Raw genomic sequence first — 27,525 nt, 5'->3', positions numbered from 1 at the left:
CACTATCATCTTTCTTTCTCTAAAAAGAGAGGTAATAGGAAGCTCCAGTTGTAGTTCTCTCCAATGTTCTAGGGAATTATTTCCTAGTTTGATTCAATCTAAAGGAGTAAATCTTGGAGTTCCAAATCATTTTACGGTTAAAGGTTTAAAAAAAACAAAAGAAATTGCAGTTTGGAGATAAAGAAAGGAATGCAAATTCTAAGCTTCAAATTCTGGACCTGTAAGTGCATTTTAAGACTGCTTGTATGAACAGAATGGACCTGTAATAGTTCTGTAATTTGATTGTAAACAGATAAAAATGGTTTAAAGCTTCTAAATTCATTAGGTACTCAAAATTCCCTGATTTTATCCATTTAATCTCTTTGCCTTCTCCTTTCCTTTTTACCAAAAGTCAAGAATTGCAGTGATTATCTTTTCTTTACCTTTTTTGTGTCCCTTTTTCCTCCTTCCATCAGTCAAAAGAAGCCTCCTTTATGACTAAGAGGGTCCGTTATGACTGTAAGAAGCCTCCTTTGAAAAGGCAATGAACCATATCTGAGGTGGAAATGACCATGCAGATTAAAGATTGCCTCAACTTGCTTTCAACTTCCCCAAAATCAGTCATTAAACTATGGATAATAAAGCTTTACTTAACAAAAAAGGAATCCATGATTTGCTTTTGGTCAAAGCTTAATGGACTATACCAATGGGATGAGTTTGGTACTTCAATGCTTGTTGCAAAAACCAGCAACAGTCATGGCCACATCATTACAATTCCCCGCGTGGCATGATAGCATTAAGTGCCCAGATCCTGAATCTTCTAATGAATTCAACAAAGTTTTGGTTCATAGAAAAAGTTGGTAAGGTAACCTTTATATAGATTATTATTTCTCTCATCCGTAACAGTTATAATAAATTTGTATTTATAAGTGTTTCATGTATTATCACGTTCTTAGATGTGCTGCTCATGACAGTAAAATATGCTAGTTTTATTTTTTTATTTACACTTCCCATAAATCTTCCATATTTAACATTTCATCAACAAAAACAATCTGATGAAACAAAGGACAAGGCAATAGCAAAGCCACCTAGAAAATGACTAGTACATCATGCAGTAGTCTTTGGGAGATTGCTTGCTGAAGGTATTTGAAAGTTTTCTGGTAATTGAAGAACCCCATAAACCAGGACTCAAAATCGTCTACGGTCACGATTTCCATGTACTTTTGTGATGGCTTCTTCATGTTTTCACTCTCATTAACACCCTTTATTTTCTCAAGAGGGATCAAAACCTGCATCAAAATTGACATACAACATGAGAATTGAAGTGTAAAAAATTACAGTCAGAGAAGGAGAAAAACTGATATAATACACGCGAACATTGTAATGGACTCTGAGGAATTCACCATTTGGAGATGGGATTTTGATTGATCTGTCGCTGCAAAATGAAACCTTTTGAGATGAGATGAAAAGCAATCTCGCTAAGGGACCTGCTGTTGTTGATAAATAACATTGGCATGCCTTCAACAGCTTCTCCCCTTCTCCGACACAAAACAATTGTTTGAATATCATATCCACACCTCCTACTTGAAGAATTCTTGCCCTCCAAACTCAACTTTCCATTCACTGTTTCACTGATCTTTGGTCCCAGCCTCACTGCATTTTCAAAGGTAACTTTAGTTTTCGTATATATACATACATAAATGATATGTTTAGACTTTAGAGTATATCATACCATGTTCTCGGATTCCATGTGCGAAAGTATCAGCCTTCTTCCCAAGCTTGTTCATCCTTTTAACCACAAAATTTCCTTTGCCTGAAATTCCAAAACTTTCTCATTAGCACTACAAAACATCTTCATTATGAGTTTCAAAACCCTTCACGGATTAAATGAGAGAACCTACTTTTTCTAAATGTGTTAGACCGTTCAGCAGGTGATGGAATTTGATACTGGCCTGCAGAATCCGGTAAGTAGCATCTCGATGCTCCCTCAATTCGGTATGTTGACGATTTTATCAGAACTCCAATGACCTGATCAGGCATCTGGATCATTATTTTTCTGATGGATGAAATGGAAAAGGAAGAGTTGTTTTATTTTGTGATGATTGATGAAACTTTGGATTTGGGTAATGGTATTTAAAGGGATGGCTGAACATAACTTTTTTTGTTTGCATGAGTCACCTGTTGCTCATCAAAAAGGATAAAGATAATATTTAAAAGCAAAAAATGAAAAGGTTGGTTAGTTGAGACAACCTTTTAAAATCAGAAAAGATCCTAACAGACATCATGGATTCGAAGCTTTTATGAGTTGGAATTGCAGCTTTCTGATGTCTGCCTCTGCTTTAATACTGATATAAGAAAGAAAAGAAGGGGAACAAAGGTAGAGATTTGAGGAACAAATTGCATGGTTAAAAGATACGATGATGCAGTGAGTGAAGGTGGAACATTTTTGAGATATGTCATGCCAGCCATGTATGTGAGATCAGCTGTCATATCCAGGAATTTAAATTATGAGTATGGTTGTGTTTTCAGTCGCGTTGTATTTATCACGGTTACGGACATAATAAATGGTTCATGACATTACCCGGTCTAAACAAGCTGTATGTGAGATCAGCTGTCATTACCCAGTCGCTTTTTGAATCCCCGGTCATATCCACCAGCATCTTCAAATGATAGTGATGGCATTATGTTTCCAGGTCCTGAATCTTCGAATGAATTCAACAAAGTTTTGGTTCATAGGGTGGCAAGAAAGTTGGTAACACGACACTTTTCTGTTCAAATTGTATAAATGGTTCATATACTTTAAGCAGGTTGTGGAATTGGTCCTCTAATACGATTAATTTATGTTCTCTACTTTTTGGGTTGGGAAATCTCAATCCAAGAATCTTACCAAATGAACCAATAGAATAGTAAGTAAAAAAAATTAAAAAAATGGATAACGCCAAAATAATGGAAAATGCAAATAGCAGATAATAGTAGGATTGGAAATTTAGAATTTCTGAACTTGTTAAGTAGAGGGATCAAAATAATGAAATTAAAGTACAAGAACTAATTCAGCAATCTGCATAAAGTACAGGTACTGTTCATAAAGTTTGACTTATTTTTTAGTAACTTTCAGGACTTTAAAGTTCTCCACTCTCCAACAAATACTTGGGCGAAAAATATCATTTGCTGAAAACCTTCTTTACATTTGTAAAACTGAAGGGTATCTTTTTTCTCCATCTCTGGAATTGGTGATATCGTGGATGCTAGATCGGCTCCTATATTTGTGTCGGAACGGTCGATGCGGGTAACCTTATTCGATCTGGAGTGTCACATTAAGGTCATCGAAGCGACTCACCGTATAAATTACAGGAAAAATTAAATTTTTTTATTAAAACATGTAAAATCATAAAAACAATTTATAAATACAAAAGTAAAATTTACCAATATTAGGAAATAAAAAGATTTCAGACTCATATACAAAATAAAATACAATCTACATGCCCCTAATCACATGCACCATACTACGCAAGCAATGCCGGTGGAACTCCTTTACTGATGTCAATAGTTGCACTGGTTTGATCCTTTTAACCTAAAATGGAAGTAAAAAATTAACTTTGGGAAGCTCAGTATTACAGAACTACCAGATGATGCTGAAGAACATACAGATAAATGGAAAGCCATAAAATTTTCTTATTGACTTAGACGTATACAGTTTTTCAGAATGAGTTGCGGTTCCACTGGTAGTTCATCGAGTAAAAGTCATGAAGATCTCAGTTCATACGAAACATTAAGAGAACCATGTTTCCAAGAGATTGGAATATGATGTCTAGTGTGTTCGAACCAAAACCAATGAAAAGATATAGATCTTTTTAAAACAGTAACTTTTTAAAACATGTTTTCAAAACCATAGTGGAACCCTCCAACCGAACACCGTTATGCAGTTCTCCAGAATTGCATCCATAAGGTCTTACCCTAAGCACACATCAAAGTGAGTCACCCTAAAGGAATGCCTTGGGGGCCGAGAGCCTACCTAAAAAAGTTACTCGGGGCCACGGGGCCTACCCAAGAAGGATCTCGGGGCCGCAAGGCCTACCCAAGAAAGATCTCGGGGCCTCAGAGCCTACCCAAGGATCGTCTTAGGTCCGTAAGGATTTCCCAACTTGATCAGAGCTGAACGTCTACTCTCCAGCCTTCCCAAAGAAAATGTTTCATTAAAACAGTTCTCATAATGAACAGTAACTTCCATAATTCGTATTCTGCAAACTTATATTTTCTAGTGAAAACAAATATTCCAATATCATGTATCATTCAATCGTAGTCCATAAACCATCAACCAGTAAACCAATAAATCAATAAAATAATAAATCATGAATTTCGATGAACCTCTTTTCAAAACAAATAAAACAATCATGTAGGACATAAGGAACACACTAGAGGATCCAAGTATTTTTCAAAGACACTTGGTAATTTTCAGGAATGGAAAACATGAAACTTATGTAATTTGATCGAGTTCCAGGATCAAGGTCATACTAAAAGGGATCAATTACTAAAGGATCTATCAGACATATAAAGTTGATACTTTAGGACCCCTTTATGGTTCACGTGCATTAGGATAGTGTTCAGGAACCTTTACATCAGAATAATTCAAGATTCAAATTCACTGAGAGTGATTATATTATTCAGGCCAACAAGGCATTTTAGACATTATGATTTCTAGTGGATTCTTAGTAACTTAATCTAATAAGGATGAATCGATGATTCATGGTATTCAAGATTCATGGTATTCAAGATTCATGTAAATTTATTAGGATATCGGGTCAACTCTAATTGATTAAATCCCAACACTGCAATATTGGTCAATCATTTAGATTGTGATACTTCATTGTTATTCACTTCTTATTACAAATTGCACCAGTTGATCTGATCAATATTAAAATCATCCTTGATCAGTTCTTGAGGAGACGAAAAGGTATTCCAGTGGTATTTATTTCTTTTATGTATTGCAACGATATTAATAAATGTCAATGTACTTGATTCGGGGATTAAAACCCTTGAGGGCAATACAACCTATAAGTTCATCAACGTTTCCAGACTTGTTTGATTCATTCACTTAATTATATGTCTTTGAAGGTACATAGGTCATTTAGTAGATAAGTCTATCCCGATCACTTCATAGATTCGATAGTAATTCAATCATTTCCAAAATTCAGATACATACATTTCTTCCATTCCGTTCGACTTGGTCATATAATTTAGTCATTTCATGAAATTCAGTCGTGTAAAGTACCTTCGATAATTCAGTCTCTGGTGTTATCTCGGAAAATAGAAATTCTAGGTCATTTGGTATTCGATGTTCATTTATTCATTTCAGAGCTGGAGGGTATTTAGTTATTACAGTGCTTAGACGTTCTTTGGGTCATTTTACACTTCATGAGCATTCCAATATAGGTCTGGAATTTAAATCGATGATTCCAAGGTTCAAGATATGAATTCTCAGGTCGTCTCTATTATCATAGTCATTCATTGTGCTTTTTACACTTTAAGCGTATCATCGTCATTTCATTCAAATCTGTCAGTGACATTACTTCTAATATATTAGGCTTCAAGTATTCTAGTTTCTTTGATCAATGGAGGTTATTATAATTATTACGAAGTTCGAGGACATTTCAGTAATTCATTTCAATTCAATCATATGTAGTATTTCTGATAATTGGTCAATTATGTCTTTTATGGGTTATCTTTCACCATCCGGGGAAGTCTTGGTCTTTTACAGTACAAAGGCATTTTCGTAATTTTACCCTATAGGGTTATTTTTGGAAATTTCTTAACCAAATAATCACAGTGTTTAACCTTTAAAGAGATTTATTAAAATTTACGGATCTTGAAACCAATTCATTTATTATTGAATCACTGAACTTATAATTATTTCCAATTTATCTTCCAAATTCTCTTTTTCGAGCCGTTTGAGTCTTATTTAATGTTATGTCTTTATTCCAATTTATGTCTGAGTATAGTTAAATACATCTAATGGACCAATAATTTCCATTCACACATTTACCATCTGTCTATGAGTTCTGAAAGCATACAAAAGGTAGTAGAGTATTATCTCGTTTTTTGTGTCATATCAATCGACCATTTAAACTCCATTCGATCGCCCTCGAACTTTAATTCAATGTCCAATAATTCCTCGGATACATAACAAACAATTTTACGTTGGAAATTGAACTTACTTGAGAAACCATATAGAATCCGAAGGTAAATCACTGAAAAATAGCTTACTGGGTGCGAATTTGGCAAAACGGACTTCGAATTCAGACTCAGGACGTTGAAAAACATAAAATAGGACATTTTCGAAAAAGTTAACTTTTTGGTCAAAGTCAACGGGTTAACTCGGAGAGTTGACTCAGACAAGTTGACTCAGTCTGTGTAACATCCCAAAATACGAGTTAGTGACTAAATTGTAAAACTTCAGAATTTGGTGATTAAAGTAGAATAATTGGATAATTCAATGATTTATCTGAAAGGATTGTTAGTAATTATTAAAAGAATTAAAGGGCAAAATGGTCATTTAACCATTAAATGATTAAATTGTATTATGTTGAGGATATATAAGGAGGAAAGGGATAAGAAGAATATATCTTCTTCTCCTCTTTGTTCTTCCATACGAGAGAAAGCCACAGCAAAGGTGAGTTTTCTATTTTCTTGGTTATTTGTTGTTTTAAAAGTTGGGTTATGATCACTAGATGATAATTAAGCTTAAGGAAAGCTTAATTTGTTCTAAAACAAAAAGATGAAAAAGTTATAAGAGATTTAAGAAAATGAGTTTTTATATGAAATAATGGAACAGAGTTGATAAGTTGAATTTGAAGTTAAATTTGACTTGTCATTATGCTAATTAAGGAATATGAAGTGTTAGAATGGTATTTAGAACATATTGAAATTTGAGTATGATTCTTGAATTACATATGAAGGATAGGATTTTCAAGTTATAGATGATTTTCATGGACATAAGTTGGTTTAAGTAATGGTAGTTAAGTTTAATGACATGATAGGGGTTTAAAATAGAAGAATTAAGTGAAGAATTGATGATTTTCGGGGTTAAAATACAATTTATGGGTAGAGGGAACCGATACCCTATGAAGGGAATCGATTCCCCCTCTTGGACGAAAATTCCAGTATGTGCAGGGGGAACAGATTCCCCCCTGGGGGGTATCAATTCCCCCCTAAATGAAAAAATGGAATTTGATTCATTAAACCGGTTTAAGTTATTAACATCAAGTTTAAAGTTTAGGCTTCTGATAGTTGTTTTGAAATGATATATTTATGTAGATATTGAGCCTAAACAAGTTCCGGAATAATCAATGGATTATAATCGAATCAAAACAAAGCTAAGGTGAGTGCAATTTTAATTGTACTTATATTATTGAAAGAACATTGGCTTGCGATGAGCCAATGATGGAGTTACTATGGTAAGAAGTGACTCCTAAAATGTTATTTGATATGTGATTCTTATATGTACATGAATACATGATATGCATAAACATAAGAGTATGAAACATAAGATATATGATATGATATACATGATTATATACATATGTGATATATGTTATGAGATATGACCAATGTGAAATGAAATAAGCTATGTGAATATATGAAATGACATATGAATATGCAATATGTGATATGATATGAAATATATGGTTACCCATACATGTGGTATGTCATAGAAGAGAAAGAACAAGTGATGATAAATATATTCATAATAAATACCCATAGTATATGATACGAGAGCTATAGGTATAGTTGGCATGCCAAGAGTCGAGGGTATTGTAGTCCTTCGGGATGTAGTGGTCCTACGGGACATATATAGCAGTCCTTCGGGATGAATACTGAACAAATGTTCGGTGCCCAATGAGGAAATTTATACGAGCTGCAGTGACAGCATTGGTGCACAACCTCAATGTACTCACATACCTCTATTCTCAATAATATACATGGGTAACAACAACAACAATTGAAATATAAATTAAAGTGAAAGTGATGCAAAAAGGTAAGTTTCATGTGTGCATGACTTGATTATATAGGTCATAGGAAATATATCCATGCATATTGAAATATCATGATCAAATGGTAAGAATGCATTTTCATGAATCTATTGTTACATGTTTATTTATTGCCTCACTAAGTCTATGACTTAGCGTGTAAGTGATTTACACGTAGGTACCAAGAAACGTGAAGAGCAAGAATAGAAGTGGCAATGACAGTATTATTACTAGAAGATCAGATCAGAAGTAATCGACAAAGTATGTATTTTGTTGTGTATAGAGTGTTGGCATGTAATAAGTCGTTAATTATGAGTACTCTGATCAAGTTTGTATTTTGTGGTCTCTTTTATGTAAATTAAAGTATTTTGTTTTAAACAAGTTTTAAATTCCCCGAGGTTTTTCTTTAAGTGTCAAGGTTTGAAAAGTCAATGTGACACCTCAGACTCGTATTCGGGTCGGGTACGGGTTGGAGTGTTACAGTTTGGTTGACTCAGTCGGGTCAAACAGACCCGGTTCGGACCAGGTTGGATCGATTCTAGAATATTTCCAAGGCAGGGAGGCGCGTGGCGGTGGCGACAACCTCGGGGTGGTCTGCCGATTCTTCCTGGAGCATCAACACAACATATCAAGCCAATATAATCTCAAAATTAGCCACAATCCATCTAAAATAAAATAAAATAACTGAAATGCCTACCCACATCAGTGGTCATCAAAAACGGAGACGACAACCTCACCCACGAAAAATCGAACGACGAGGTGGGGTTTTCGATGAGGATTTGAGATTCAATTCACGGCGAATGGAGGCGTTTCACGGCATGATAATGTTCGGGCTTTGGTCGCTGGCTGATAGGGAGTCGAAAGGGGGTAGCGGCACAGGATGTGGCGGTCAGACGGTGGGGAATCGGGTCGGTGAAGGGGTTTTTCAAATGGGGAAATTTTAGGTTTTAGGGATTTCATCGGGGAAGGGGGTTTATTTTTCATTAACTAACAAAAATGGGTAAATTCAGGACTGGGACCCTGAATTTCCAATACTTTCTAAATCTATCTTTAAGTTTCGAAAACTTATAATTTGACCCCTAAATTGGGGTGTGACACAATCTAATTTTAAAAGACTAAGTGAAATTTGAGTTTGGAAAAACAAATAAATTTATAGTCGCAATCGACTTTTGAGATAGATTGAATACCTAAAGACGTCCTTTAAACGAATTTTAAGGAAAAATAATTTTAAAAGACAAAATAACCTACGTTTAACAAGAAATTCATTTTGAAAAAAAGGTTAATTAAGCGCAGAAAATGATTAACACCCCACAACGCCCGAAATCAATACTTAAGCGATCATACGCCATCTAAATATTGAAACTTGGAAATTTGAATATATATATTTAAATTATGATTCTTTTAATTTAAATAATTAACATAGATAGCTATTATGTTATTCAAAACGCTATCTTATCAATTCCTCCAATTGTAACAACATTGCCTTGAGATTTACTAAATTAAAAAAAATGATGACAAATTAAATAAATGTTATGAATGCATCATGAATGCATATAATACTTTTACCACTCATATCACAAAGTGAAATCATTTAAAAAAATAAAAAGCCATTCTTTCGAATGAACAATCCTCTAAAACAAATTCTTGTTAGTTAAGAGGTGTTTTAATAGATTTCTCTTAAAAAAGAACATTGTCTTGATTTTAAAAAAATAAAATATATTTAATATATTTCTCTTACAAATTATGTAGGTTTAATATATTAAAAATATTTTATTATATATTTATAAGAAAATATCATTTTGTACTGACAATCTTCGAAAATGCAGTTCTTATAAGTTAAGAGGCATTCCTATAGACCCCTTTAAAAAATATTATTTTAATTCTTTAATAAGTATATATCTTAAAGTTAATATTTATTGGGTAAATTGGTCGCAAGTGTGCAAACAAAGACAATATAGGGGAATGGGGATCAATGATTTAAAGCTTATGAATAAAGTTATATTGGGTAAATGGGTTTGGAAATTTGGGAGCGAAAAAGAATCTTGGTAGAAAAGGATGGTGTGTTCCAAGTATGATTTTGATAGAAGAGATATAAGGTTGAGTTCTACTCTGTCCGCCCAGTCTTCTTGGCTTTGGAAGGGAGTTTACAATAATTTCTGGTCAGATGACATTTTTAGCAAAGAGCTTCGCAATCATTTGTTGCTGCAAGTAGGGAAAGGGAATTCGATACGATTTTGGCAGGATGAATGGATTGATATCCTTCCCCTGAGGTTGAGATTTCCTAGGCTCTTTGCTCTATCTGTTAACAAAGATGTTTATAACAAAATTTGGGCCATTTAATTATGGAAGATGGGTGTGTGATATTCAGATGAGAAGAAATTTGTTTGATTGGGAGGTGGATCGTTGGATGGAATTGATTTCGTTATTAGACACTATCAGTATGGGTGCAGGTGATGATGGCTGTTGTGTTTGGAGAGGAAATGGGGAATGAGTTTATTTGGTTCAATCGGGTATAAAAGTAGCTTCAAGTTCCTTGGTTTCGGATTTTAGTTGGTCAAAGTTTGTTTAGGCTGGTTTAGCTCCTAAAGTTGAAACATTTATTTGGCAGATTTTTCACCAAAAGTTGGCAGTTAAGTCTGCCTTGATTAGGCGAGGTATTAGTTGAATTGATGATCCTCTCTGCCCGTTATGTGGGTCGGGTGTGGAGTCGGTTTGTCATTTATTCTTCTCTTGCAGATTAGTTTGGGGTGTGTGGGTGCGGTTCTTGAGGATGTGGAATGTATGTACTGTATTTCCAAATAGTCCCGTTGAATTCTTTTCTGTGTGGTTTGAATTTTTTTCGTATTATGAGATTTGGAAATTTATTCTAGGAGCAGTCATGTGGTATGTTTGGTTATGTAGGAATAAATTGGTTTTTGAAAATGGAAGGTTGGATCTTACCTACTTGATTTTTCTGGTTAGATTTAGGGTGGCTACTTGGTTCTTGGCAAAAAATTCAAGGTTTCCAGTTGTTTTTTGATCTTCTTGTAGGTGACCTTACGTTGGCTGATTTGCACAAGAGTTCATTGAAGGAATTTATTCTTTTGACAGGTTGGTGTCCTCCCCCTTCGGGATGGTTTAAAGTTAATGTGGATGGTGCAGTGGGTTGTGATTGGAGGAGCAGTGGGATTGGTGGGATGGTTAGGGACTCAGAAGGTAAGCACCAGGGTCTTTCTCAGTCGCGGCTGGACGTGTTCCGCCGGTCCTGGCTGAACTCAAAGCTATTAAAGCTGGACTGAATATGTTTTTGGATTCGAAGTGGAAAGACAAAGGGCATCTCATTTTGGAGAGTGATTCTTTAGTTACTGTGGATTGGATTAAAAATCCAGAGTGTTGTCCTGTTGTGTTTAGTATTCTGGTAAAAGAATTAGCTACGACTGTGTTGGTTTCCAATGTGCTACTTAGGTTTGTAAAGAGAAGTAATAATTGTGAAGCTAATAGTTTAGCTAAGGCAAGAATTGGGTAATGTTTGATGTGTTTTGTATTATGTTTTTTGGTTTTTGTTGGGAATGTAATTATCCTGTCATGGGATAGGTGTGTTTATGAGTAAGGTTGTAATCTAGGGAGTGTTTACTTAGGTTGCACTCTTTGTTGATGTTAATAAATTTCGGGCACTCTTTTCCTCCTTCTAATGCCCGTTAAGATACTTTGTAGCTTAACGGTTAAGAAGGAGGTTGTTAACGAGGCCTATTTCCTATAAAAAAAATGAATTCTCAAATTTTAAATGGGAAGATAACTTATGTCCACAATGTTTGAGCATTTTCTGTCGTTGAAATGCTGAATGTCTATTATGATAAAACCTCATATTAATTATCGCCGCCTATTTGGTATTAACTATTATGATTTGTTTGCAATTTCTTTTTTTCATTATTGTTCATGTCTTTTCGTCACAGCCTAGAATTTGGCAACCAACAAACAATTATGTTGCCAACCACCGGTCATCAGTCCTCTTTTAGTTTCAAGATTTAAGAACAATTGGTTTGGAATAAAGGGTCTTGAAAGGGCAAAAAGTCAGGTCATTAAATGGAAGTTGAGAATGGTAGCCATTGTAGTTTATTTAAGCTATATTTGTTATACTCTTTTCGCGTATGTATAAGCTAAAGTTGATTGACAATAGGCAACTATGTATTGCACAATTGGATTTCTTCATTAAATGCAGTTATTGAGTGTAGTCATTAATCTTCCTTCATCTAAAGTTTAATTGGAAAAAAAATCTTTTTACAATTGTAAGATCGACTGTTCTTTGAATTTCATGAACAAGAACAATTTCATGAGACATTTGTAAGCCACCTAGAAAGTGATTTGTAGCAGTGCATCATGTAGTAGTCTTTAGAAGATTGCTTGCTGAAGGAATTTGAAAGCTTTCTGATGATTCAAGAACCCCATAAACCAGAAATTAAAATCGTCTACCGTCATGATTTCCATGTACTTTTGTGATGCTTTCTTCATGTTTTCACTCTCATTAACTCCCTTTATTTTCTCAAGTGGAATCATAACCTGAATATCAAAATTAACATACAAAAACATGAGGATTGAAGGGTACAAAATTATGCAATCTGAGAGGGAAATCAAAACAGATGAAATATACAAACCTTGTAATGGATTCTGAGGAATTCACCATCAGGAGATGGGATTTTGATTGATTTGTCATTGCAAACGGCAACCTTTTGAGTTGAGGTGAAAAGTAAACCAGCTATGGGGCTTGTTGTTGTTGACAAATAGCAATGGCATGCCTTCATCAGCTTCTTTCCTTCTCTAACACTAAACAATTGTTTGAATATCTTATTCACACCTCCTACTTGAAGAATTCTTACCCCCAAACTCAGCTTTCCCTTCACTATTTCACTGACCTTTGGTCCTAGCCTCGCAGCATATTCAATGATGATCTCAGTTTTCATATACATACATTCATGCATACATGCTATATATATATATATATGTTTAGACTTTAGAGTGTATCTTACCATGTTCACGGATTCCATGTGCGAAAATATCAGCTTTCTTCCGAAGTCTATTCAACCTTTTAAGTATGAAATTCCCTTTGCCTGAAATTTCAGAACTTTCTAATTGGTATTATAAAACATATTCATCATGAATTTCTTAACCCATCACAGATTAAAAGGGAGCACCTACTTGTTCTAGACGTGTTGGACCCTTTAGCAGATGATGGAATCCGATATTGGCCGATGATCTCCAGTAAGTATCGTCTTGGCCTTCTCTCAACTTGACACATCGTCGATTTGATTGTAACTCCGATTACCTGATTTAGTATCTGGTTCTTCATTCTGATGAACGAAATAGAAATCTTGTTATCTATCAGCTTCTAAGATCAAGGAAGAGATGTTTTATTTTGCGGTGATTGATGAATCATTGGATTCGAGTAGTGGTATTTAAAGGGATATAGGTATGGTGGTTGAATCTAGCTTTTGTGTTTGCATGAGTCATCTATTGCTCATCAAAAAAGAAATGAGATAATATTTAAATAAAAAGATGTTAGGTATGGCTCATAAATATACCAGTAAAGAGGACTGGGATATAGGTACAGGGTTAATTTTGTAATTATGTACCAGGGTTTTCTATTATAAATAGAGATGTAACCTAGACCTAAAATATCATTGAATAAAAACTTCTAGCGCCGCCTAGGCACCGAGGACGTAAGCACATTGCCGAAACTCGTAAAATTCTCGTGTTCTTTTGTTTTCTTTACCCGTTTTCGTCAACAAAAGATTTTGTGGAAAGATCCTAACAGACATCATGGGTTGTAAGAGAATGTAGATTAGAAGCTTTCTGAATTAGCATTGTAGCTTTTACTGCTTTGATATTATATATAAATATATAAGAAAGGAAGACAAATGTCAAGTTTCACCATTTGATCACCATTTTTCTATTAGTCAAAGGATGGTGAAGAACTGATAAGCAAACTAAATATGACCAAGCGGGTCCATTTATGATCAGAAGAAACCTCTTTTGAAATGGAAAAGAGGCACAACTTATCTGATGTGGAAATGAGCATGCAGAGCCTCAACTTGTTCTCCAATTCCCCAAATCCAGTCATTGAACTATGGATAATAAAACTTTTACTTAACATAAAAGGAACACATGGCTTATTTTTGTCATACATAAAGGAATATACCAATGGATAAGTTTGGTAGTTCAATATTTGTAGCAAGACCAACAATTGCCCCACGTGATATGATGGCATTAAGGGTCCAAATCCTTAATCTTTCAACAAATTTTAGGTTAATAGGGTGGCAGAAAAAATTGGTAATATGACACGTTTTATTATCATCCTTGGAACTTTTCAAAGTTCACTTATACAGCATTTCAGTCTGTTAGGAAATAACCGAGTAATTTCTCTATAACCAGATTAGTGAGAATTCGAAATAAAAGCGGAAAAATAATACCCGAAATTGATAACGGAGTTTAGCCAATTATGCCTACGTCTCCGGACTGCCGCATATCTTTTACTAAAGAAAGAAAATTTACAAGTGTTTACAAAACACTCTCAACTCACAAGAAAGCTCTCTAGTATTGGGAGAAAGAAATGATTTGGGATGATTTTAAAGCTAAATGGGTTAGGGTATTTATAGTTGAAGCTTAAGGACTAATCTTGTAAATACCTTAAAATGTGTAGGGACTAAAATGCAATTATCCCATTACCATTTTCAACAAAAAATCTGTTCGGTGCCAACCTTTGAATCAAGCACCGCCATTATTGAAATCATGCACTGCCATTATTGACTGACTTTTAACAATCTCCCACTTGAAGACTGATTTTAATCGTTCTTTACACCTCGATCAATGCAGTAGCATTTCTGGTCTCGTTACTCTAGCATGCCAATTGAAGCTGAACACAACTTCAGTTTATCCATAGTCACCGCCTTTGTTGACATAAGTGAGTCCATGTCATCTTTCATTGAAGACTCCCACTTGACTGAATCCTCCACATGCACTGCTTCATCATAGCACTCTGGTTCACCATTATCAGTCAGCAACAAGTAGTACAAAAAAGGCGAATAATGTTGGGTTGGTTTAGGAATTCTGGAGGAGCGTCTTAGTTCCGGAGTGCCTAGTTCTTATTGAACTTTTTCAGGACTGATCTGAACATCATTTCCAGAAATCTCAACTCAATAAATTCCTTTGTTTCAGCTTCATTATTTGAGCTACTTGATTCTATGGTTGACCTATCTGTATACATCACATTCTCATTGAAAATGACATCTCTACTTCTGATGATCTTTCGATTTTCATAGTCCCAAAACCGGTAACCGAACTCATCACTACCATAACCAACAAAGACACATTTGTTTGACTTGGCATCAAGTTTACTTCTTTCAGCAGAATTTATGTGTACACAAGAAATACAACCAAACACTCTTAAGTGTGAAAGGTTTATTTCTTTCTTGCTCCAAACTTCCTCTGGTATTTCGACATCTAAGGGAACTGAGGGCCCACAGTTTATCAGGTAAGCTGCAGTGTTGATAACTTCAGCCCATAGCAATTTGGGCAATCCAACATGTATCTTCATGCTTCTGGCATGTTCATTCAAAGTTCTATTCATGCGCTCTGCTACGCCATTCTGTTGCGGTGTCATGATAACTGTTGTATCCATCTTGATCCCATTGTTTGCGCAGAAATCTCTGAATCTACTATTTCTGTACTCTCTTCCATTATCAGACCTCAACAACTTGACTTTCAAACCAGTCTCATTTTCCACCATGGCCTTCCATTTTTTGAAGGTATCAAAGACTTCTGATTTCTTCTTCAGAAAATAAACCCACACCTTCCTTGTAGAATCATTGATGAAGGTGACATAATATAGTGAACATACAAGAGATGGAACTGGAGATGGTCCCCATACATCAGTATGAACCAACTCTAACTTTTCAGCCTTGTGTATCTTGTCAATCTTTGCAAAACTGACTTTCTTTTGTTTGCTAAAGATACAATCGTCACATAGTTTGACATCTATATTCTTTATATTCGAAAGCTTCCCTTTTGACAAAAGTGTCTTCATCATTTTCTCGCTTATATGACCAAGCCTTTGGTGCCATAGATTTGATTTTCCATCAACATCTGCTACTGCAATGATATTCTCCAAGTTTGAGGTTACATAGAGAGTACCAGTCTTCTTACCACGAGCAATGGTGAGTGCTCCTTTGGTAATCTTCAATTCACAGCCTGAAAAGGATGTACAATATCTTTCTCCATCAAGCTGTCTAACAGAAATCAAATTTCTTTTGAGGCCAGGAATATATCTCACTCCTTTCAGCTTCCAGGTGGTCTGGTTTGGCAACTTTAATCGGATGTCTTCTTTTCCGACAATCTTCAAGGTTTCATCATTAGCTACATGAACCTTCCCAAAATCACCATTGATATAGTTCTCCATGATTTCTTGGCATGGGGTGGAGTGGAAAGATGCCCCTGAATCGAAGATCAATGATTCAATCGGACTGTTAACGCTTCGAATCATGGCATCACATGTCTCATCTATCATGTTGGCAGATTCCTATGCACCGATATATTTCTTCGGTGCTCGGCAATCTTTTTGAAAGTGGATCTTCTTGCCACAATTATAACAGTTAAAATCTTTCTTTCCAGTTCTTGATTTTTCCCTTCTGGATTTCGATCTGCCACGATTTGGATTTCTTTCTGAAGTTCTCCCTCTAGACTCCGTGTGCAAGGTTGAGGAGCTTGATACTTCACCCGATTCTCTCCGTCGAATTTCTTCACTCAATACTAGATCTCGAACATCGTCGAATTTTAATTTGTTGTTTTCCGAGGAGTTGCTGACTACTATAACAATAGCATTCCAACTATCTGGTAGAGATGATAAGAGAATTAAAGTTCGAACTTCATCATCGAATTCAATTTCCACGGAACTCAACTGGGTTGTGATTGTGTTGAGTTCATTTAGGTGTTGAGCCATTGATGCCCCTTCCGCCATCCGCAAATTGAATAATCGTCTCATCAAGTGAATTTTGTTTGAGGCCGATGACTTCTCATACATACTGGAGAGAGCCCTCATAAGACCCACTGTGATATTTTCTTTTGCTATGTTGAAAGCAACATTGCGGGATAACGTCAATCGGATAACTCCGAGGGCTTTTCTGTCAAGAAGAGCACAGTCTTCATCCTTCATGCCCTCTGGTTGCTTTCCTGAGAGAGGTTGATATAGATTTTTCTGGTACATAAAATCTTAAATCTGCATCTTCTAAAAGCCAAAGTCCACACCATCGAAGTTCTCAATTTTCATATTCTCTTCGTCCACAATCATCACTCCCACTCGAATCTGGCTTTGTTTGGATCTTTTCTGACAATTGTCAATTTCTGACAATCACTCCCACACCAGCTGTTGGAAAATAAACGAGTAATTTCCCTATAACCAGATTAGTGAGAATGCGAAATAAAAAAGGAAAAATAATACCCGAAATTGATAACGGAGTTCAGCCAATTATGTCTACCTCTCTGGACTGCTACAGATCTTTTACTAAAGAGGGAAAATTTACAGGTATTTACAAAATACTCTCAACTCACAAGAAAACTCTCTAGTATTGGGAGAAAGAAATGATTTGGGATGATTTTGAAGCTAAATGGGTTAGGATATTTATAGTTAAAAAAGGACTAATCTTGTAAATATCCTAAAATATATAGGGACTAAAATGCAATTATCACAATACCATTTTCAACAAAAAAACTGTTCGGTGCCAACCTTTGAATCATGCACCGCCATTATTGAAATCATGCACCGCCATTATTGACTGACTTTTAACACAGTCTCCAACAATTATTTATACAAAACAACGTGAATGTGATTATACTCTTATTCTATACACAATGCATAATCATTTCTTTTAAAACTGACTGACTTTTAATATATTTGTATATTAGGCATTAAACCTTTAAAATGCTTTAATTTTAGGCATTGGAATTTAGTCTACAGATCTATCTGATTATTATAGTAAGATCGGTTTCAAAACGTTTGCATTTCATTTTTCCAGTACTGAATTTGATTTTCCACAGTTGAAAAAAATTTATCAAAAGAAAAATGAGAGGAAGAAATAAAGATTATTCTTATAAAAAAAAGAATTTTGAGGGTCAGGTAAAAAACCAATACCAATGTGAGAGATTTCCAGACATTGACCACTTCCAACTGGGATTTTATTATCACCTTTGCGGTCCTTGGCAATACTCAAGGCTGCTAAATTTGGAGTAATATGAGAATTGGTTCCCGCACCAAAATAATCTTCTTGGCAGGCAGAAGAGCGTTATCGAGGCATTTGCACCATAATAGTGTCGGTTTGCCTCATAACTAGGACGATATTGATTTGCAATATGAATATTGAACTTGCAAATTTGAAAATGTCCTCGACTGTGAGGCTTAGAGTGATCAAAACTATTTGTAGATTGATAGTGTAAATGGATCTGACTGTCAGATAGTAGATTTAGCCAACATAATATGGATTTATTAGTGGTTCCTTTTTATTGTATCATATCATATTATATGTTATTTATATAGTATATTATATGATATGATATTATATATATTATAGTATTTATACAATATATAATATTATATATTATATATTATTTATATAATTATATAGTATATTATATATTATATATTATAGTATATATATTTACTATTATATTATTATTATTATAATATTTATTTATTATTTAATTGTTATTTCAAGTCTAAATTAAATCCAAGTCCAGAAAGAGTCCAACAAGGTCCAAATTTAGGTCTAACAAGGGAGCCCCAACCAAGTATCTTGACCCAACAAGCTCGGTGGAGGCCCAACTAAGCCCATCTGCCTGACCCAATAGAATTAGAGTTATACACACTTAGCAAAGCCGGTGCACGGGAAGTAGCAAAGGACGTGTGAGGCCGAGAATCCCGAGCCAGTTTCTGGTAACCAATCGGCCGGAATCCTCGAAATGAAACGAACGTAAAATAGGGGAAAACTTCCCCCCGATTTTCTCAGCAAACATGGCAACATAGCCCAACCAAAATATAAATAAAGAATCCCATAAGAATTGAGGTTGTATCATCATCGATTTAGGGGAAAACAACCTCGGCGAGGGATTATATATATATGCAAATCCATCAGAAAGGAAACAGGAAAAAACCGAGAGCACAAGCAGAGATACAATCACGAAAACCATAAAAAACAATCAATATTTGGCAAAAAGGGAAAATGAAAGAAACCAAACAACAAACCAAGCCAAAAACATAAAAAAAAAACCAAGGCCACAAGCGTTTCAAACCAAAATCGAAAAGCAAATCTTTGCTTCATCAAAGGTCGGCGGGAACACGTGGGAGCCTCGTCAGAGAAGAAGAAGCCGTCGGAAGTTAGAAAGCTTGCCGGGAAAGGTAAAATTTGAGAAACTAAAACCTAGATCTACGTCGAATTTGAGGGGATTTTGGGAGTTTGGGCTTTGGTTTCGGGTTCACGGGGTTGAGGGCTTTCAAAAGTGGTAAGTCTTTAGGTTTCCAGCGGCTGGCGACGGTGGAGATCGGTAAGTCAGTCAGGCCAAAATTAATTTTTGGTTGTCTTCTTAAGTGAAAATTGTAAGTTTAAATTATAATTTATCATTTCGATCCTTGTTATTTACCTTTAATTTTTTTTCAAATAAATAGTTGTACTAACGTTTTTTTTATGATTTCAACTTTTTTTAAAAATTCATTCAATCTCAGGCTATATTCTCAAACCCCAAACCTTATTTTTAAGTAGAGGTAAAAGCGACACCTTCATGAGAATTTATTTTCCGTATAGGCCTAGCAAGTAACTTTCGGGATTCATATACCTTATGTCTTCATGTGAATTTATTCTCTGTACATATATAAGAGAATGTATCCTCTCAAGTTTAACTTGGTCCACATGAGCTTGTAATGGCTTATGACTGAGGGTCTGACAGGCCCAAGGGGGCACCAGCAAGGAGAACTTGGGTACCTTTTTTAAAACCCAAACCAGGATACTACAAGGAATTAGAGCCCACCCCAAAAACTTCATTTCAAAACCTAGGATGCTTGATTTATTTCCTGCTTTATTTTATGTTCAAAGCATGCAAATTAGAAATTTATGCGGTTAGGATTTGTTCGAGAAAATAGCATGCGACATAGAGATCGAGCTCGGGTAGAAATAAAAAACATGTGGGTAAATGTCAAGTGGGATAGGAATTTTTATTTTATTTTCATTATTATTTTGATTTTTATTTCTATTCTACTAACTTATTTCATTTCATCTTTGTTTTCTTTCCATCTTTTATCATTTGCAACATTTAAAGAGGTGCTGACTACAAAATTGTTTGTTTAAACCTGAATAGATGAAATTAATGGGAAAATGAATTATAATGCAAGAGGTCAAGAATGCAGAAATACAACTATGATCAGAAAGGACTCAGAAGGAAAAAAAGGGACAGTCTACAAGACAACCATGTGTCAGATATGGCTGACTACACTTAACATAAAAGGAACACATGTCTTATTTTGGTCAATACCAATGGATGAGTTTTGGTTTGTAGCAAGACCAACAACTACCATTCCCCACGTGGTATGATGGCTTTAAGTGCCTAAATCCCTAATCTTCAAATGAATTCAATAAACTTTAGGTTAATAGGGTGGCGGAAAAAATTGGTAATACGACCCATTTTATTATCATTCTCAAAACTCTTAAAGTTCACTTCTACAGTAGTTCAGTCTCCTGCAATTATTTATACAAAACAATTTGATTATACTCCTATTCCGTAAACATTGCATAAGCATTTATCACGCCGCTCCAATGTATATTTTCCTCTACGACTCTTGTTCTGTACGATTTCTTTTAAAACCCACGGACCTTTAATACATTTATATGTATTATTAGGCATTAAACTTAATTTTAGTTATTGAACTTCAGTTTGCGTATCGATTTGGGTATTACAGAAAATCAACAAGTCCTCCAACCGTCGTTATCGATTGTCATTCATAGTAAGATTAGTTTTAAAATGTTCACATTTCAATTTTCCTCATACTGAATTTGGTTTTCCACAAATGACGAACATTTATCTAAAGAAAAAATGAGAGGAACATGTAAAAGATTATTCAATCAAAAAGGAACTTCGATGGTGAGGTAAAAGGCCAATACCAATGTGAGAAAATTTCAAACCATGACCACTTCCAACTCGGATTTTATAATCACTTTTGCGGTCATCGGCAATACTCAAGGCTGCCAAGTTTGGAGTAACATTATAATTGTTTCCCGAGTGAAGTAGCCAACCACCAAACTAATCTTGCTGGCATGCAGAAGGGCATTGTTGAGGCATATGCACCTAGTTGTCTTGAGCACCATAGTTGTCTTGTTGGCATGCAGATTCGACAATGTCCTCGACTGCGTCTAAGCGAGCAGTTCTTTGTTGAAATCGAGTTGCCTATTGATCGCGTGTAAATGTGTGTGTTGTGGCTAGTAAATCTGTGCAAATATACACAATCGATGCAAATAATATAATAGTGAGTGATTTATTGTCTAGGATGTTTGCTACAACCAGAACTAAGTGTCACTAATTAGTCCTAAGATTCTTGTCCAAAAGGAAAAGCAAACAATAACAATTGATATAAACATATGGAAAGGTATTGTCGAGGCGACAAAAATTATAAAGTGAAGTGAGCAGATAAGTTTGGTTGAGGCAATAAAAATATGCAAAGGTAAACTAATAAAAGTTGTCAAGGAAAATAAAAATGTTGAGTTTAATATATTCTGAAAAACCTCACACAATCAGACTTCTAACGGAGCACTTGGGTTGACTTTGCTATGGCGAGAAATTATTCTATGTTTAGGATGATTTAGTATGTTATGCCTATGCTGCCCGACAGGATTTATTAGAGTGTTCCTAGAAATTTTGCTACGATAATACTACTTAGCGTGAACTACAACCCTTGGTTTGTAAAACTGTTGCTGCGACAATACCCCTCAGCTTAAACTGTAGCTTTTTAGCCTATCTTACTCAAGCATTCACCCTTTTTAGCCGAATGAAACCCTCTCCTTATCTCTAAGGCAGATTAGAACCTCAACATCCAGTATTAGTTCAATTATTCACATAGACTAGGAATGTTTTGCCGTTGCACAAGACAATATCTCAAAAGCTCTTACAGTGTCAAGGTAATAGTTTAAAACAGTGAACAAAACAACACTTAACATAAACAAACTTCATCATTCATTAACAATCAAGTACAATATCATCCAACACCAAATAAATAGTTTATGGTGTCGTAAAATATCATCTCAAAAATTAATCTTTAAGTACAAGCTCTTAAATAATGTGAAAATGAATAACAAAAGGAAGAAAAACTCCCAAAATAGAGCTCTTCCGTGACATTAAGACCACCACCATGACTGCTCCAATGACAAGCCTCTCTCAAGGGCCTGGCCGCCGCTCCGACGAAGCCCGGCTATAGAGGGTACCAAGGACGATCGAGTGGAACGATAGAAAAAGTGAACTGTGGGAGATAATGAACAATAGTCTATAAGATAGATTAAGAGAGATTCTCATTCTCCAACGATTTATATACAGATCCTTAGTGTTGAAGTTAAATTTAGGGTGATGATGATGTCACGGGGTTAAAATTTCAAGATGCTTTCTCGTGTTGAAGTGGCACCTAAGTCAGCCTTAACCACATATAAGTGAGAAATCAACTCACTAAGCGATGATCAAACCCACCAAGGGTTAACAAAGATGCAGAAGCTAACACACTTGAGGCTCTTCAAAGCTAACAAGATTAAACAACTCTTGTGGAAAGTAAACACCATCGGGGCTATCTAGCCACAGAGAGAGGCAATAAAGCAAAAAGGCTTTACGGACAAAAGAGAAACACTGCTTGAAAAAGCTAAGTGTCGGAAACAAAGCTAATAAAGCTAAGTCTCTCGGAAGTAAGCTAAGAAGCTTTGGAAATAAAGGAAACAAAGTGACTAAGTCATAAGAAACAAAACAACAAGAGAGATACTTAGAGTAAATGCATGAGTTGTATTACTCTGAAGAGAATGAATGAATTGAATGTGATTACAAATGAGGAGGGGATATTCTTATTTATAGTTGAGCTCCCTCAGATCTAATAGTCTAGATTGAATTACATCAACGACCCAGATTGAAATGAAATCCTATCAGAATCTTATCTAAAGATTCAAATTCAGTTCAAACATTATCTCTCTCAATTTAAGTATTTATCTCCTTAAATGATGAGATAATTATTCCTTCTGGAAGCTTCCAAGGAATGGGCCAGTTCTGATGGTCTTGAGCAGGCCCAATACTTGGAACGACTCTTTTACTAATATCCGCGTACACATGTCTCGGTTTGAACTCCACGAGCCTCGAAAATTTCCCCCATCGAACCTTGTAACGTCCTCGTCACTTTTGTATCGGACGCTCTCGGACTTAATCCTTCACGGAACTAGCATTCTTCAAGAATTGGGTCAAATTAGATTGCCCTGTCAAGCACAAGTCTACGCAAAGAACCTCTTCTGCGGGCTTATGCGCACAAGTCACGGACCCAAATTCGTGGACCGTGACAATAACTATTAGGTTGACAATACAAATAGATCCGAATGTCAGATAATAGATTTAACTAATAGATTATGGGGACCTATCAATGATAGCCATAAACTGTAGTTGGCCGGAGGATATTCGAAAGAGGTATAACAAAAACGTATGATGAAGCTTTGGGTGGTTCATGATATGTAGAAATTAATGAGAGATATTTCACATATTTGATGTGGCCATTAGCCAATAATATATACAGAGAAAATACAAAGAGCTATAGATAGAGCTAATCTTAATTAAATGTAATCCTAACAAACTATAACAATACTACACAATTTAAACGAAGAATTGTTTATCCTCTACTCTCCGTAAGCCATATGTACCCGGAGTATAGATTGCCCTATCGTTGGTTCACCTTCAACTATCCATTGCTGGCACGAAGCTAGATTGCCTCCCTCCTATCTTTGTTTATGCAGTTCACTCAAATGAAAAGGGTTTTCTCCATATTTCATCAACTAAAACAATCTGATGAAACGAAGGATAACACATTTGTAAGTCACCTAGAAAGTGACTTGTAGCTGTACATGATGTAGTAGTCTTTGGGAGATTACTTGCTGAAGGTATTTGAAAACTTTCTGGTGATTCAAGAACCCCATAAACCAGAACTCAAAATCGTCTACCGTCACGATTTCCATGTACTTTTGTGATGGTTTCTTCATGCTTTCACTCTCATTAACTCCCTTTATTTTCTCAACTGGAATCATAACCTGCATCAAATTAACACACAACATGAGGATTGAGTGGTGCAAAATTATACAGTGAGAGGGAAAACAAAGCAAATAAATATACAAACCTTGTAATGGACTCCGAGGAATTCTCCATTAGGAGATGGGATTTTGATTGACCTGTCACTGCAAAAGGCCACCTTTTTTGATGAGATGAAAAGTAAACCAGCTATGGGACCTGCTGTTGTTGACAAATAGCATTGCCATGCCTTCATCAGCTTCTCTCCTTCCCCAACACAAAACAATTGTTTGAATATTTTATCCACTCCTCCTACTTGAAGAATTCTTACCGCCAAACTCAACTTTTTCTGTACTGTCTCACTGATCTTTGGCCCTAGCCTCGCTGCATATTCAAAGATAACCTCAATTTTCATATACATACATTCATGCTTACATATATATGTTTAGGCTGTATCATACCATGTTCACGGACTCCATGTGCAAAAGTATCAGCCTTCTTCCCAAGCTTTTTCATCCTCTTAAGAACAAAATTTCCTTTGGCTGCAATTCAGAAACTTTCTCATTAGTACTAAAGAAACATCATCATTATGAATTTCTAAACCCTCCACAGATTAAAAGAGATCGTACATACTTTTTATCAATGCGTTAGCCCCTTCCACAGATGGAATGTAATACTGGCCGGCAGTGTTCGGTAAATATCGTTTCTGTGTAAGCTCGACTCCATATATTGTTGATTTCATGGGAACTCCAATAACTTGTTCAAGTATCTGATTCTTCATTTTTTTTGGGATGAATGAAATGGATTTTTTTTCTCTTTCAGCTTCTATGATCAAGGAAGAGATGGTTTTTGGGTGATGATTGATGAATATTTGGATTAGGGAACTGGTATTTAAAGGGGTACAGATATTGTTGTGGAATCTAACTTTTTTGTTTTCATGACTCACCTCTTGCTCATAAAAGAAGATTAAAGGTAGAGAGCATAGGCTTTTGAAAGATAATTTTTAAAGAAAGGATGATGACTAGATTTCAAGCTTTTCTGAGTTGTACCTTGTTGATGTCTGCCACTGCTTTAGTGCTAATAAAAGAAAGAAAATAAAAAGAAAGATGAGATTTGGTAAGCAAATTGCAGTGACGATGTTCATTTTCTTTACTTTGTTATGCCTTTCCCCCCTCTTGTATCAGTCAAAAGATCATGAAGAAACTGATAAGCTTGTAAAAATGAGCAAGAAAAGGCAATGAAGTATAGGTTATCTGAGATGGAAATGAAGGGGCAGTTGGCAATACTCAAGGCTGCCAAAAAGGGCGTTGTTGGCAATACTCAAGGCTTGTAAAAACCTTTGCCGTCGTTGGCAATACTCAAGGCTGCCAAATTTGGAGTAACATTATAATTGTTTCCCAAGTCAACTAGCCAAGCACCAAACTAATCTTGTTGGCATGCAAAAAGGGCGTTGTTGAGGCATTTGCACTAAAGTTTCTTGAGCACCATATTGCCGTCGTTGGCAATACTCAAGGCTGCCAAATTTGGAGTAACATTATAATTGGTTCCCAAGTCAACTAGCCAAGAACCAAACTAATCTTGTTGGCATGCAAAAGGGCGTTGTTGAGGCATTTGCACTTAAGTTTCTTGAGCACCATATTTATCTGGGTTTATCTAATAGCTACGATCATATTGATTTGCAGTATGGTTTTTAAAATTGCAAATTTGACAATGTCCTCGACTGCATCTAGTGAGCAGATCTATGTTGAATTCGACTTGCCTATTGAGAGAATTAAGGCCAAAACTATTGGTTAAAGCAGTTCATATGAAGATGCCATGCCAACGAGGCAGGGATAAACCTCCTCGGATAGGGAAAAAAAACCAGCAAAGGACCATGTGATAACTCGGTACAAATGATATAGTTCAAAGGCATTTAAGCCTTAAAGAAAAGATGGTGGCCTGATAAGGATCATAACTGTGCAAGTTATTAGAAACTGTTAAACTACCTTAAAGATTAAATTAAAAGAAAAAAAGGGTTACCTTTTTAGATGAGAGAAGATCCTAACAAGCATAGTGGGTTACTTTTTTTTTCTATTGTTGGGAGTGTAAGAGGATGTGGATTTGAATCTTTTTGAGTTGGCATTGTAGCTTTCTAATGTCTCTCACTGCTTTTATGCTAATACTTTAAGAAAGAAAAGGAAAACCTCAATAGCCAAACAAATTGCATGGTGAAAAGATATGTTAACGCAGTGAGTGAAGTTGGAACATTTTGAGGAATGTCAACCATGTGAAATCTACTGTCATATGCACTGGCATCTTTCTTTCTCTAAAAAGAGAGGTAATAGGAAGCTCCAGTTGTAGTTCTCTCCAATGTTCTAGGGAATTATTTCCTAGTTTGATTCAATCTAAAGGAGTAAATCTTGGAGTTCCAAATCATTTTACGGTTAAAGGTTTAAAAAAAACAAAAGAAATTGCAGTTTGGAGATAAAGAAAGGAATGCAAATTCTAAGCTTCAAATTCTGGACCTGTAAGTGCATTTTAAGACTGCTTGTATGAACAGAATGGACCTGTAATAGTTCTGTAATTTGATTGTAAACAGATAAAAATGGTTTAAAGCTTCTAAATTCATTAGGTACTCAAAATTCCCTGATTTTATCCATTTAATCTCTTTGCCTTCTCCTTTCCTTTTTACCAAAAGTCAAGAATTGCAGTGATTATCTTTTCTTTACCTTTTTTGTGTCCCTTTTTCCTCCTTCCATCAGTCAAAAGAAGCCTCCTTTATGACTAAGAGGGTCCGTTATGACTGTAAGAAGCCTCCTTTGAAAAGGCAATGAACCATATCTGAGGTGGAAATGACCATGCAGATTAAAGATTGCCTCAACTTGCTTTCAACTTCCCCAAAATCAGTCATTAAACTATGGATAATAAAGCTTTACTTAACAAAAAAGGAATCCATGATTTGCTTTTGGTCAAAGCTTAATGGACTATACCAATGGGATGAGTTTGGTACTTCAATGCTTGTTGCAAAAACCAGCAACAGTCATGGCCACATCATTACAATTCCCCGCGTGGCATGATAGCATTAAGTGCCCAGATCCTGAATCTTCTAATGAATTCAACAAAGTTTTGGTTCATAGAAAAAGTTGGTAAGGTAACCTTTATATAGATTATTATTTCTCTCATCCGTAACAGTTATAATAAATTTGTATTTATAAGTGTTTCATGTATTATCACGTTCTTAGAT

The 27,525-nt window shown here is 35.5% G+C and overlaps 4 protein-coding genes across 4 annotated transcripts in view; all 4 read right to left on the bottom strand.

The window, feature by feature from the left end:
• The window catches only part of LOC120163710 (putative GEM-like protein 8), a 40,188-nt gene extending 26,663 nt beyond the window's left edge, over nt 1-13,525 (bottom strand). The window contains exons 1-2 of the mRNA XM_039173562.1: nt 13,329-13,525; nt 10,887-10,894 (exon numbers count right to left, since the gene is read on the bottom strand). The gene's annotated coding sequence lies outside the window, so the exon portion shown is untranslated. The remainder of the gene's footprint in view (nt 1-10,886; nt 10,895-13,328) is intronic.
• Nucleotides 1,011-25,149, bottom strand: LOC120163708 (putative GEM-like protein 8). Its single transcript, XM_039173561.1, has 5 exons — nt 24,936-25,149; nt 24,764-24,844; nt 24,412-24,686; nt 24,107-24,325; nt 1,011-1,042 (listed from the first exon to the last, which is right to left on the bottom strand). The coding sequence occupies exons 1-4, from the start codon at nt 25,081-25,083 to the stop codon at nt 24,119-24,121; spliced, it is 711 nt and encodes a 236-aa protein (XP_039029492.1). The 5' UTR covers nt 25,084-25,149; the 3' UTR covers nt 1,011-1,042; nt 24,107-24,118.
• On the bottom strand, nt 1,068-2,019 carry LOC120163670 (GEM-like protein 6). The gene is made up of 5 exons (XM_039173546.1): nt 1,881-2,019; nt 1,712-1,792; nt 1,467-1,632; nt 1,357-1,414; nt 1,068-1,268 (listed from the first exon to the last, which is right to left on the bottom strand). Exons 1-5 carry the CDS (start codon nt 2,017-2,019, stop codon nt 1,068-1,070), a joined length of 645 nt encoding a protein of 214 aa, XP_039029477.1.
• On the bottom strand, nt 12,372-13,326 carry LOC120163711 (putative GEM-like protein 8). The gene is made up of 4 exons (XM_039173563.1): nt 13,176-13,326; nt 13,009-13,087; nt 12,635-12,911; nt 12,372-12,539 (listed from the first exon to the last, which is right to left on the bottom strand). The coding sequence occupies exons 1-4, from the start codon at nt 13,324-13,326 to the stop codon at nt 12,372-12,374; spliced, it is 675 nt and encodes a 224-aa protein (XP_039029494.1).
• Nucleotides 25,150-27,525: the final 2,376 nt, after the last annotated feature.

This window comes from Hibiscus syriacus, unplaced genomic scaffold, assembly GCF_006381635.1.
Source record: "Hibiscus syriacus cultivar Baekdansim isolate YM2019G1 unplaced genomic scaffold, ASM638163v2 tig00111493_pilon, whole genome shotgun sequence".
NCBI classification, from domain to species: domain Eukaryota; kingdom Viridiplantae; phylum Streptophyta; class Magnoliopsida; order Malvales; family Malvaceae; genus Hibiscus; species Hibiscus syriacus.
Note: the sequence above shows the minus strand (reverse complement) of the source record. Positions and strands in the feature narration are given on the sequence as shown.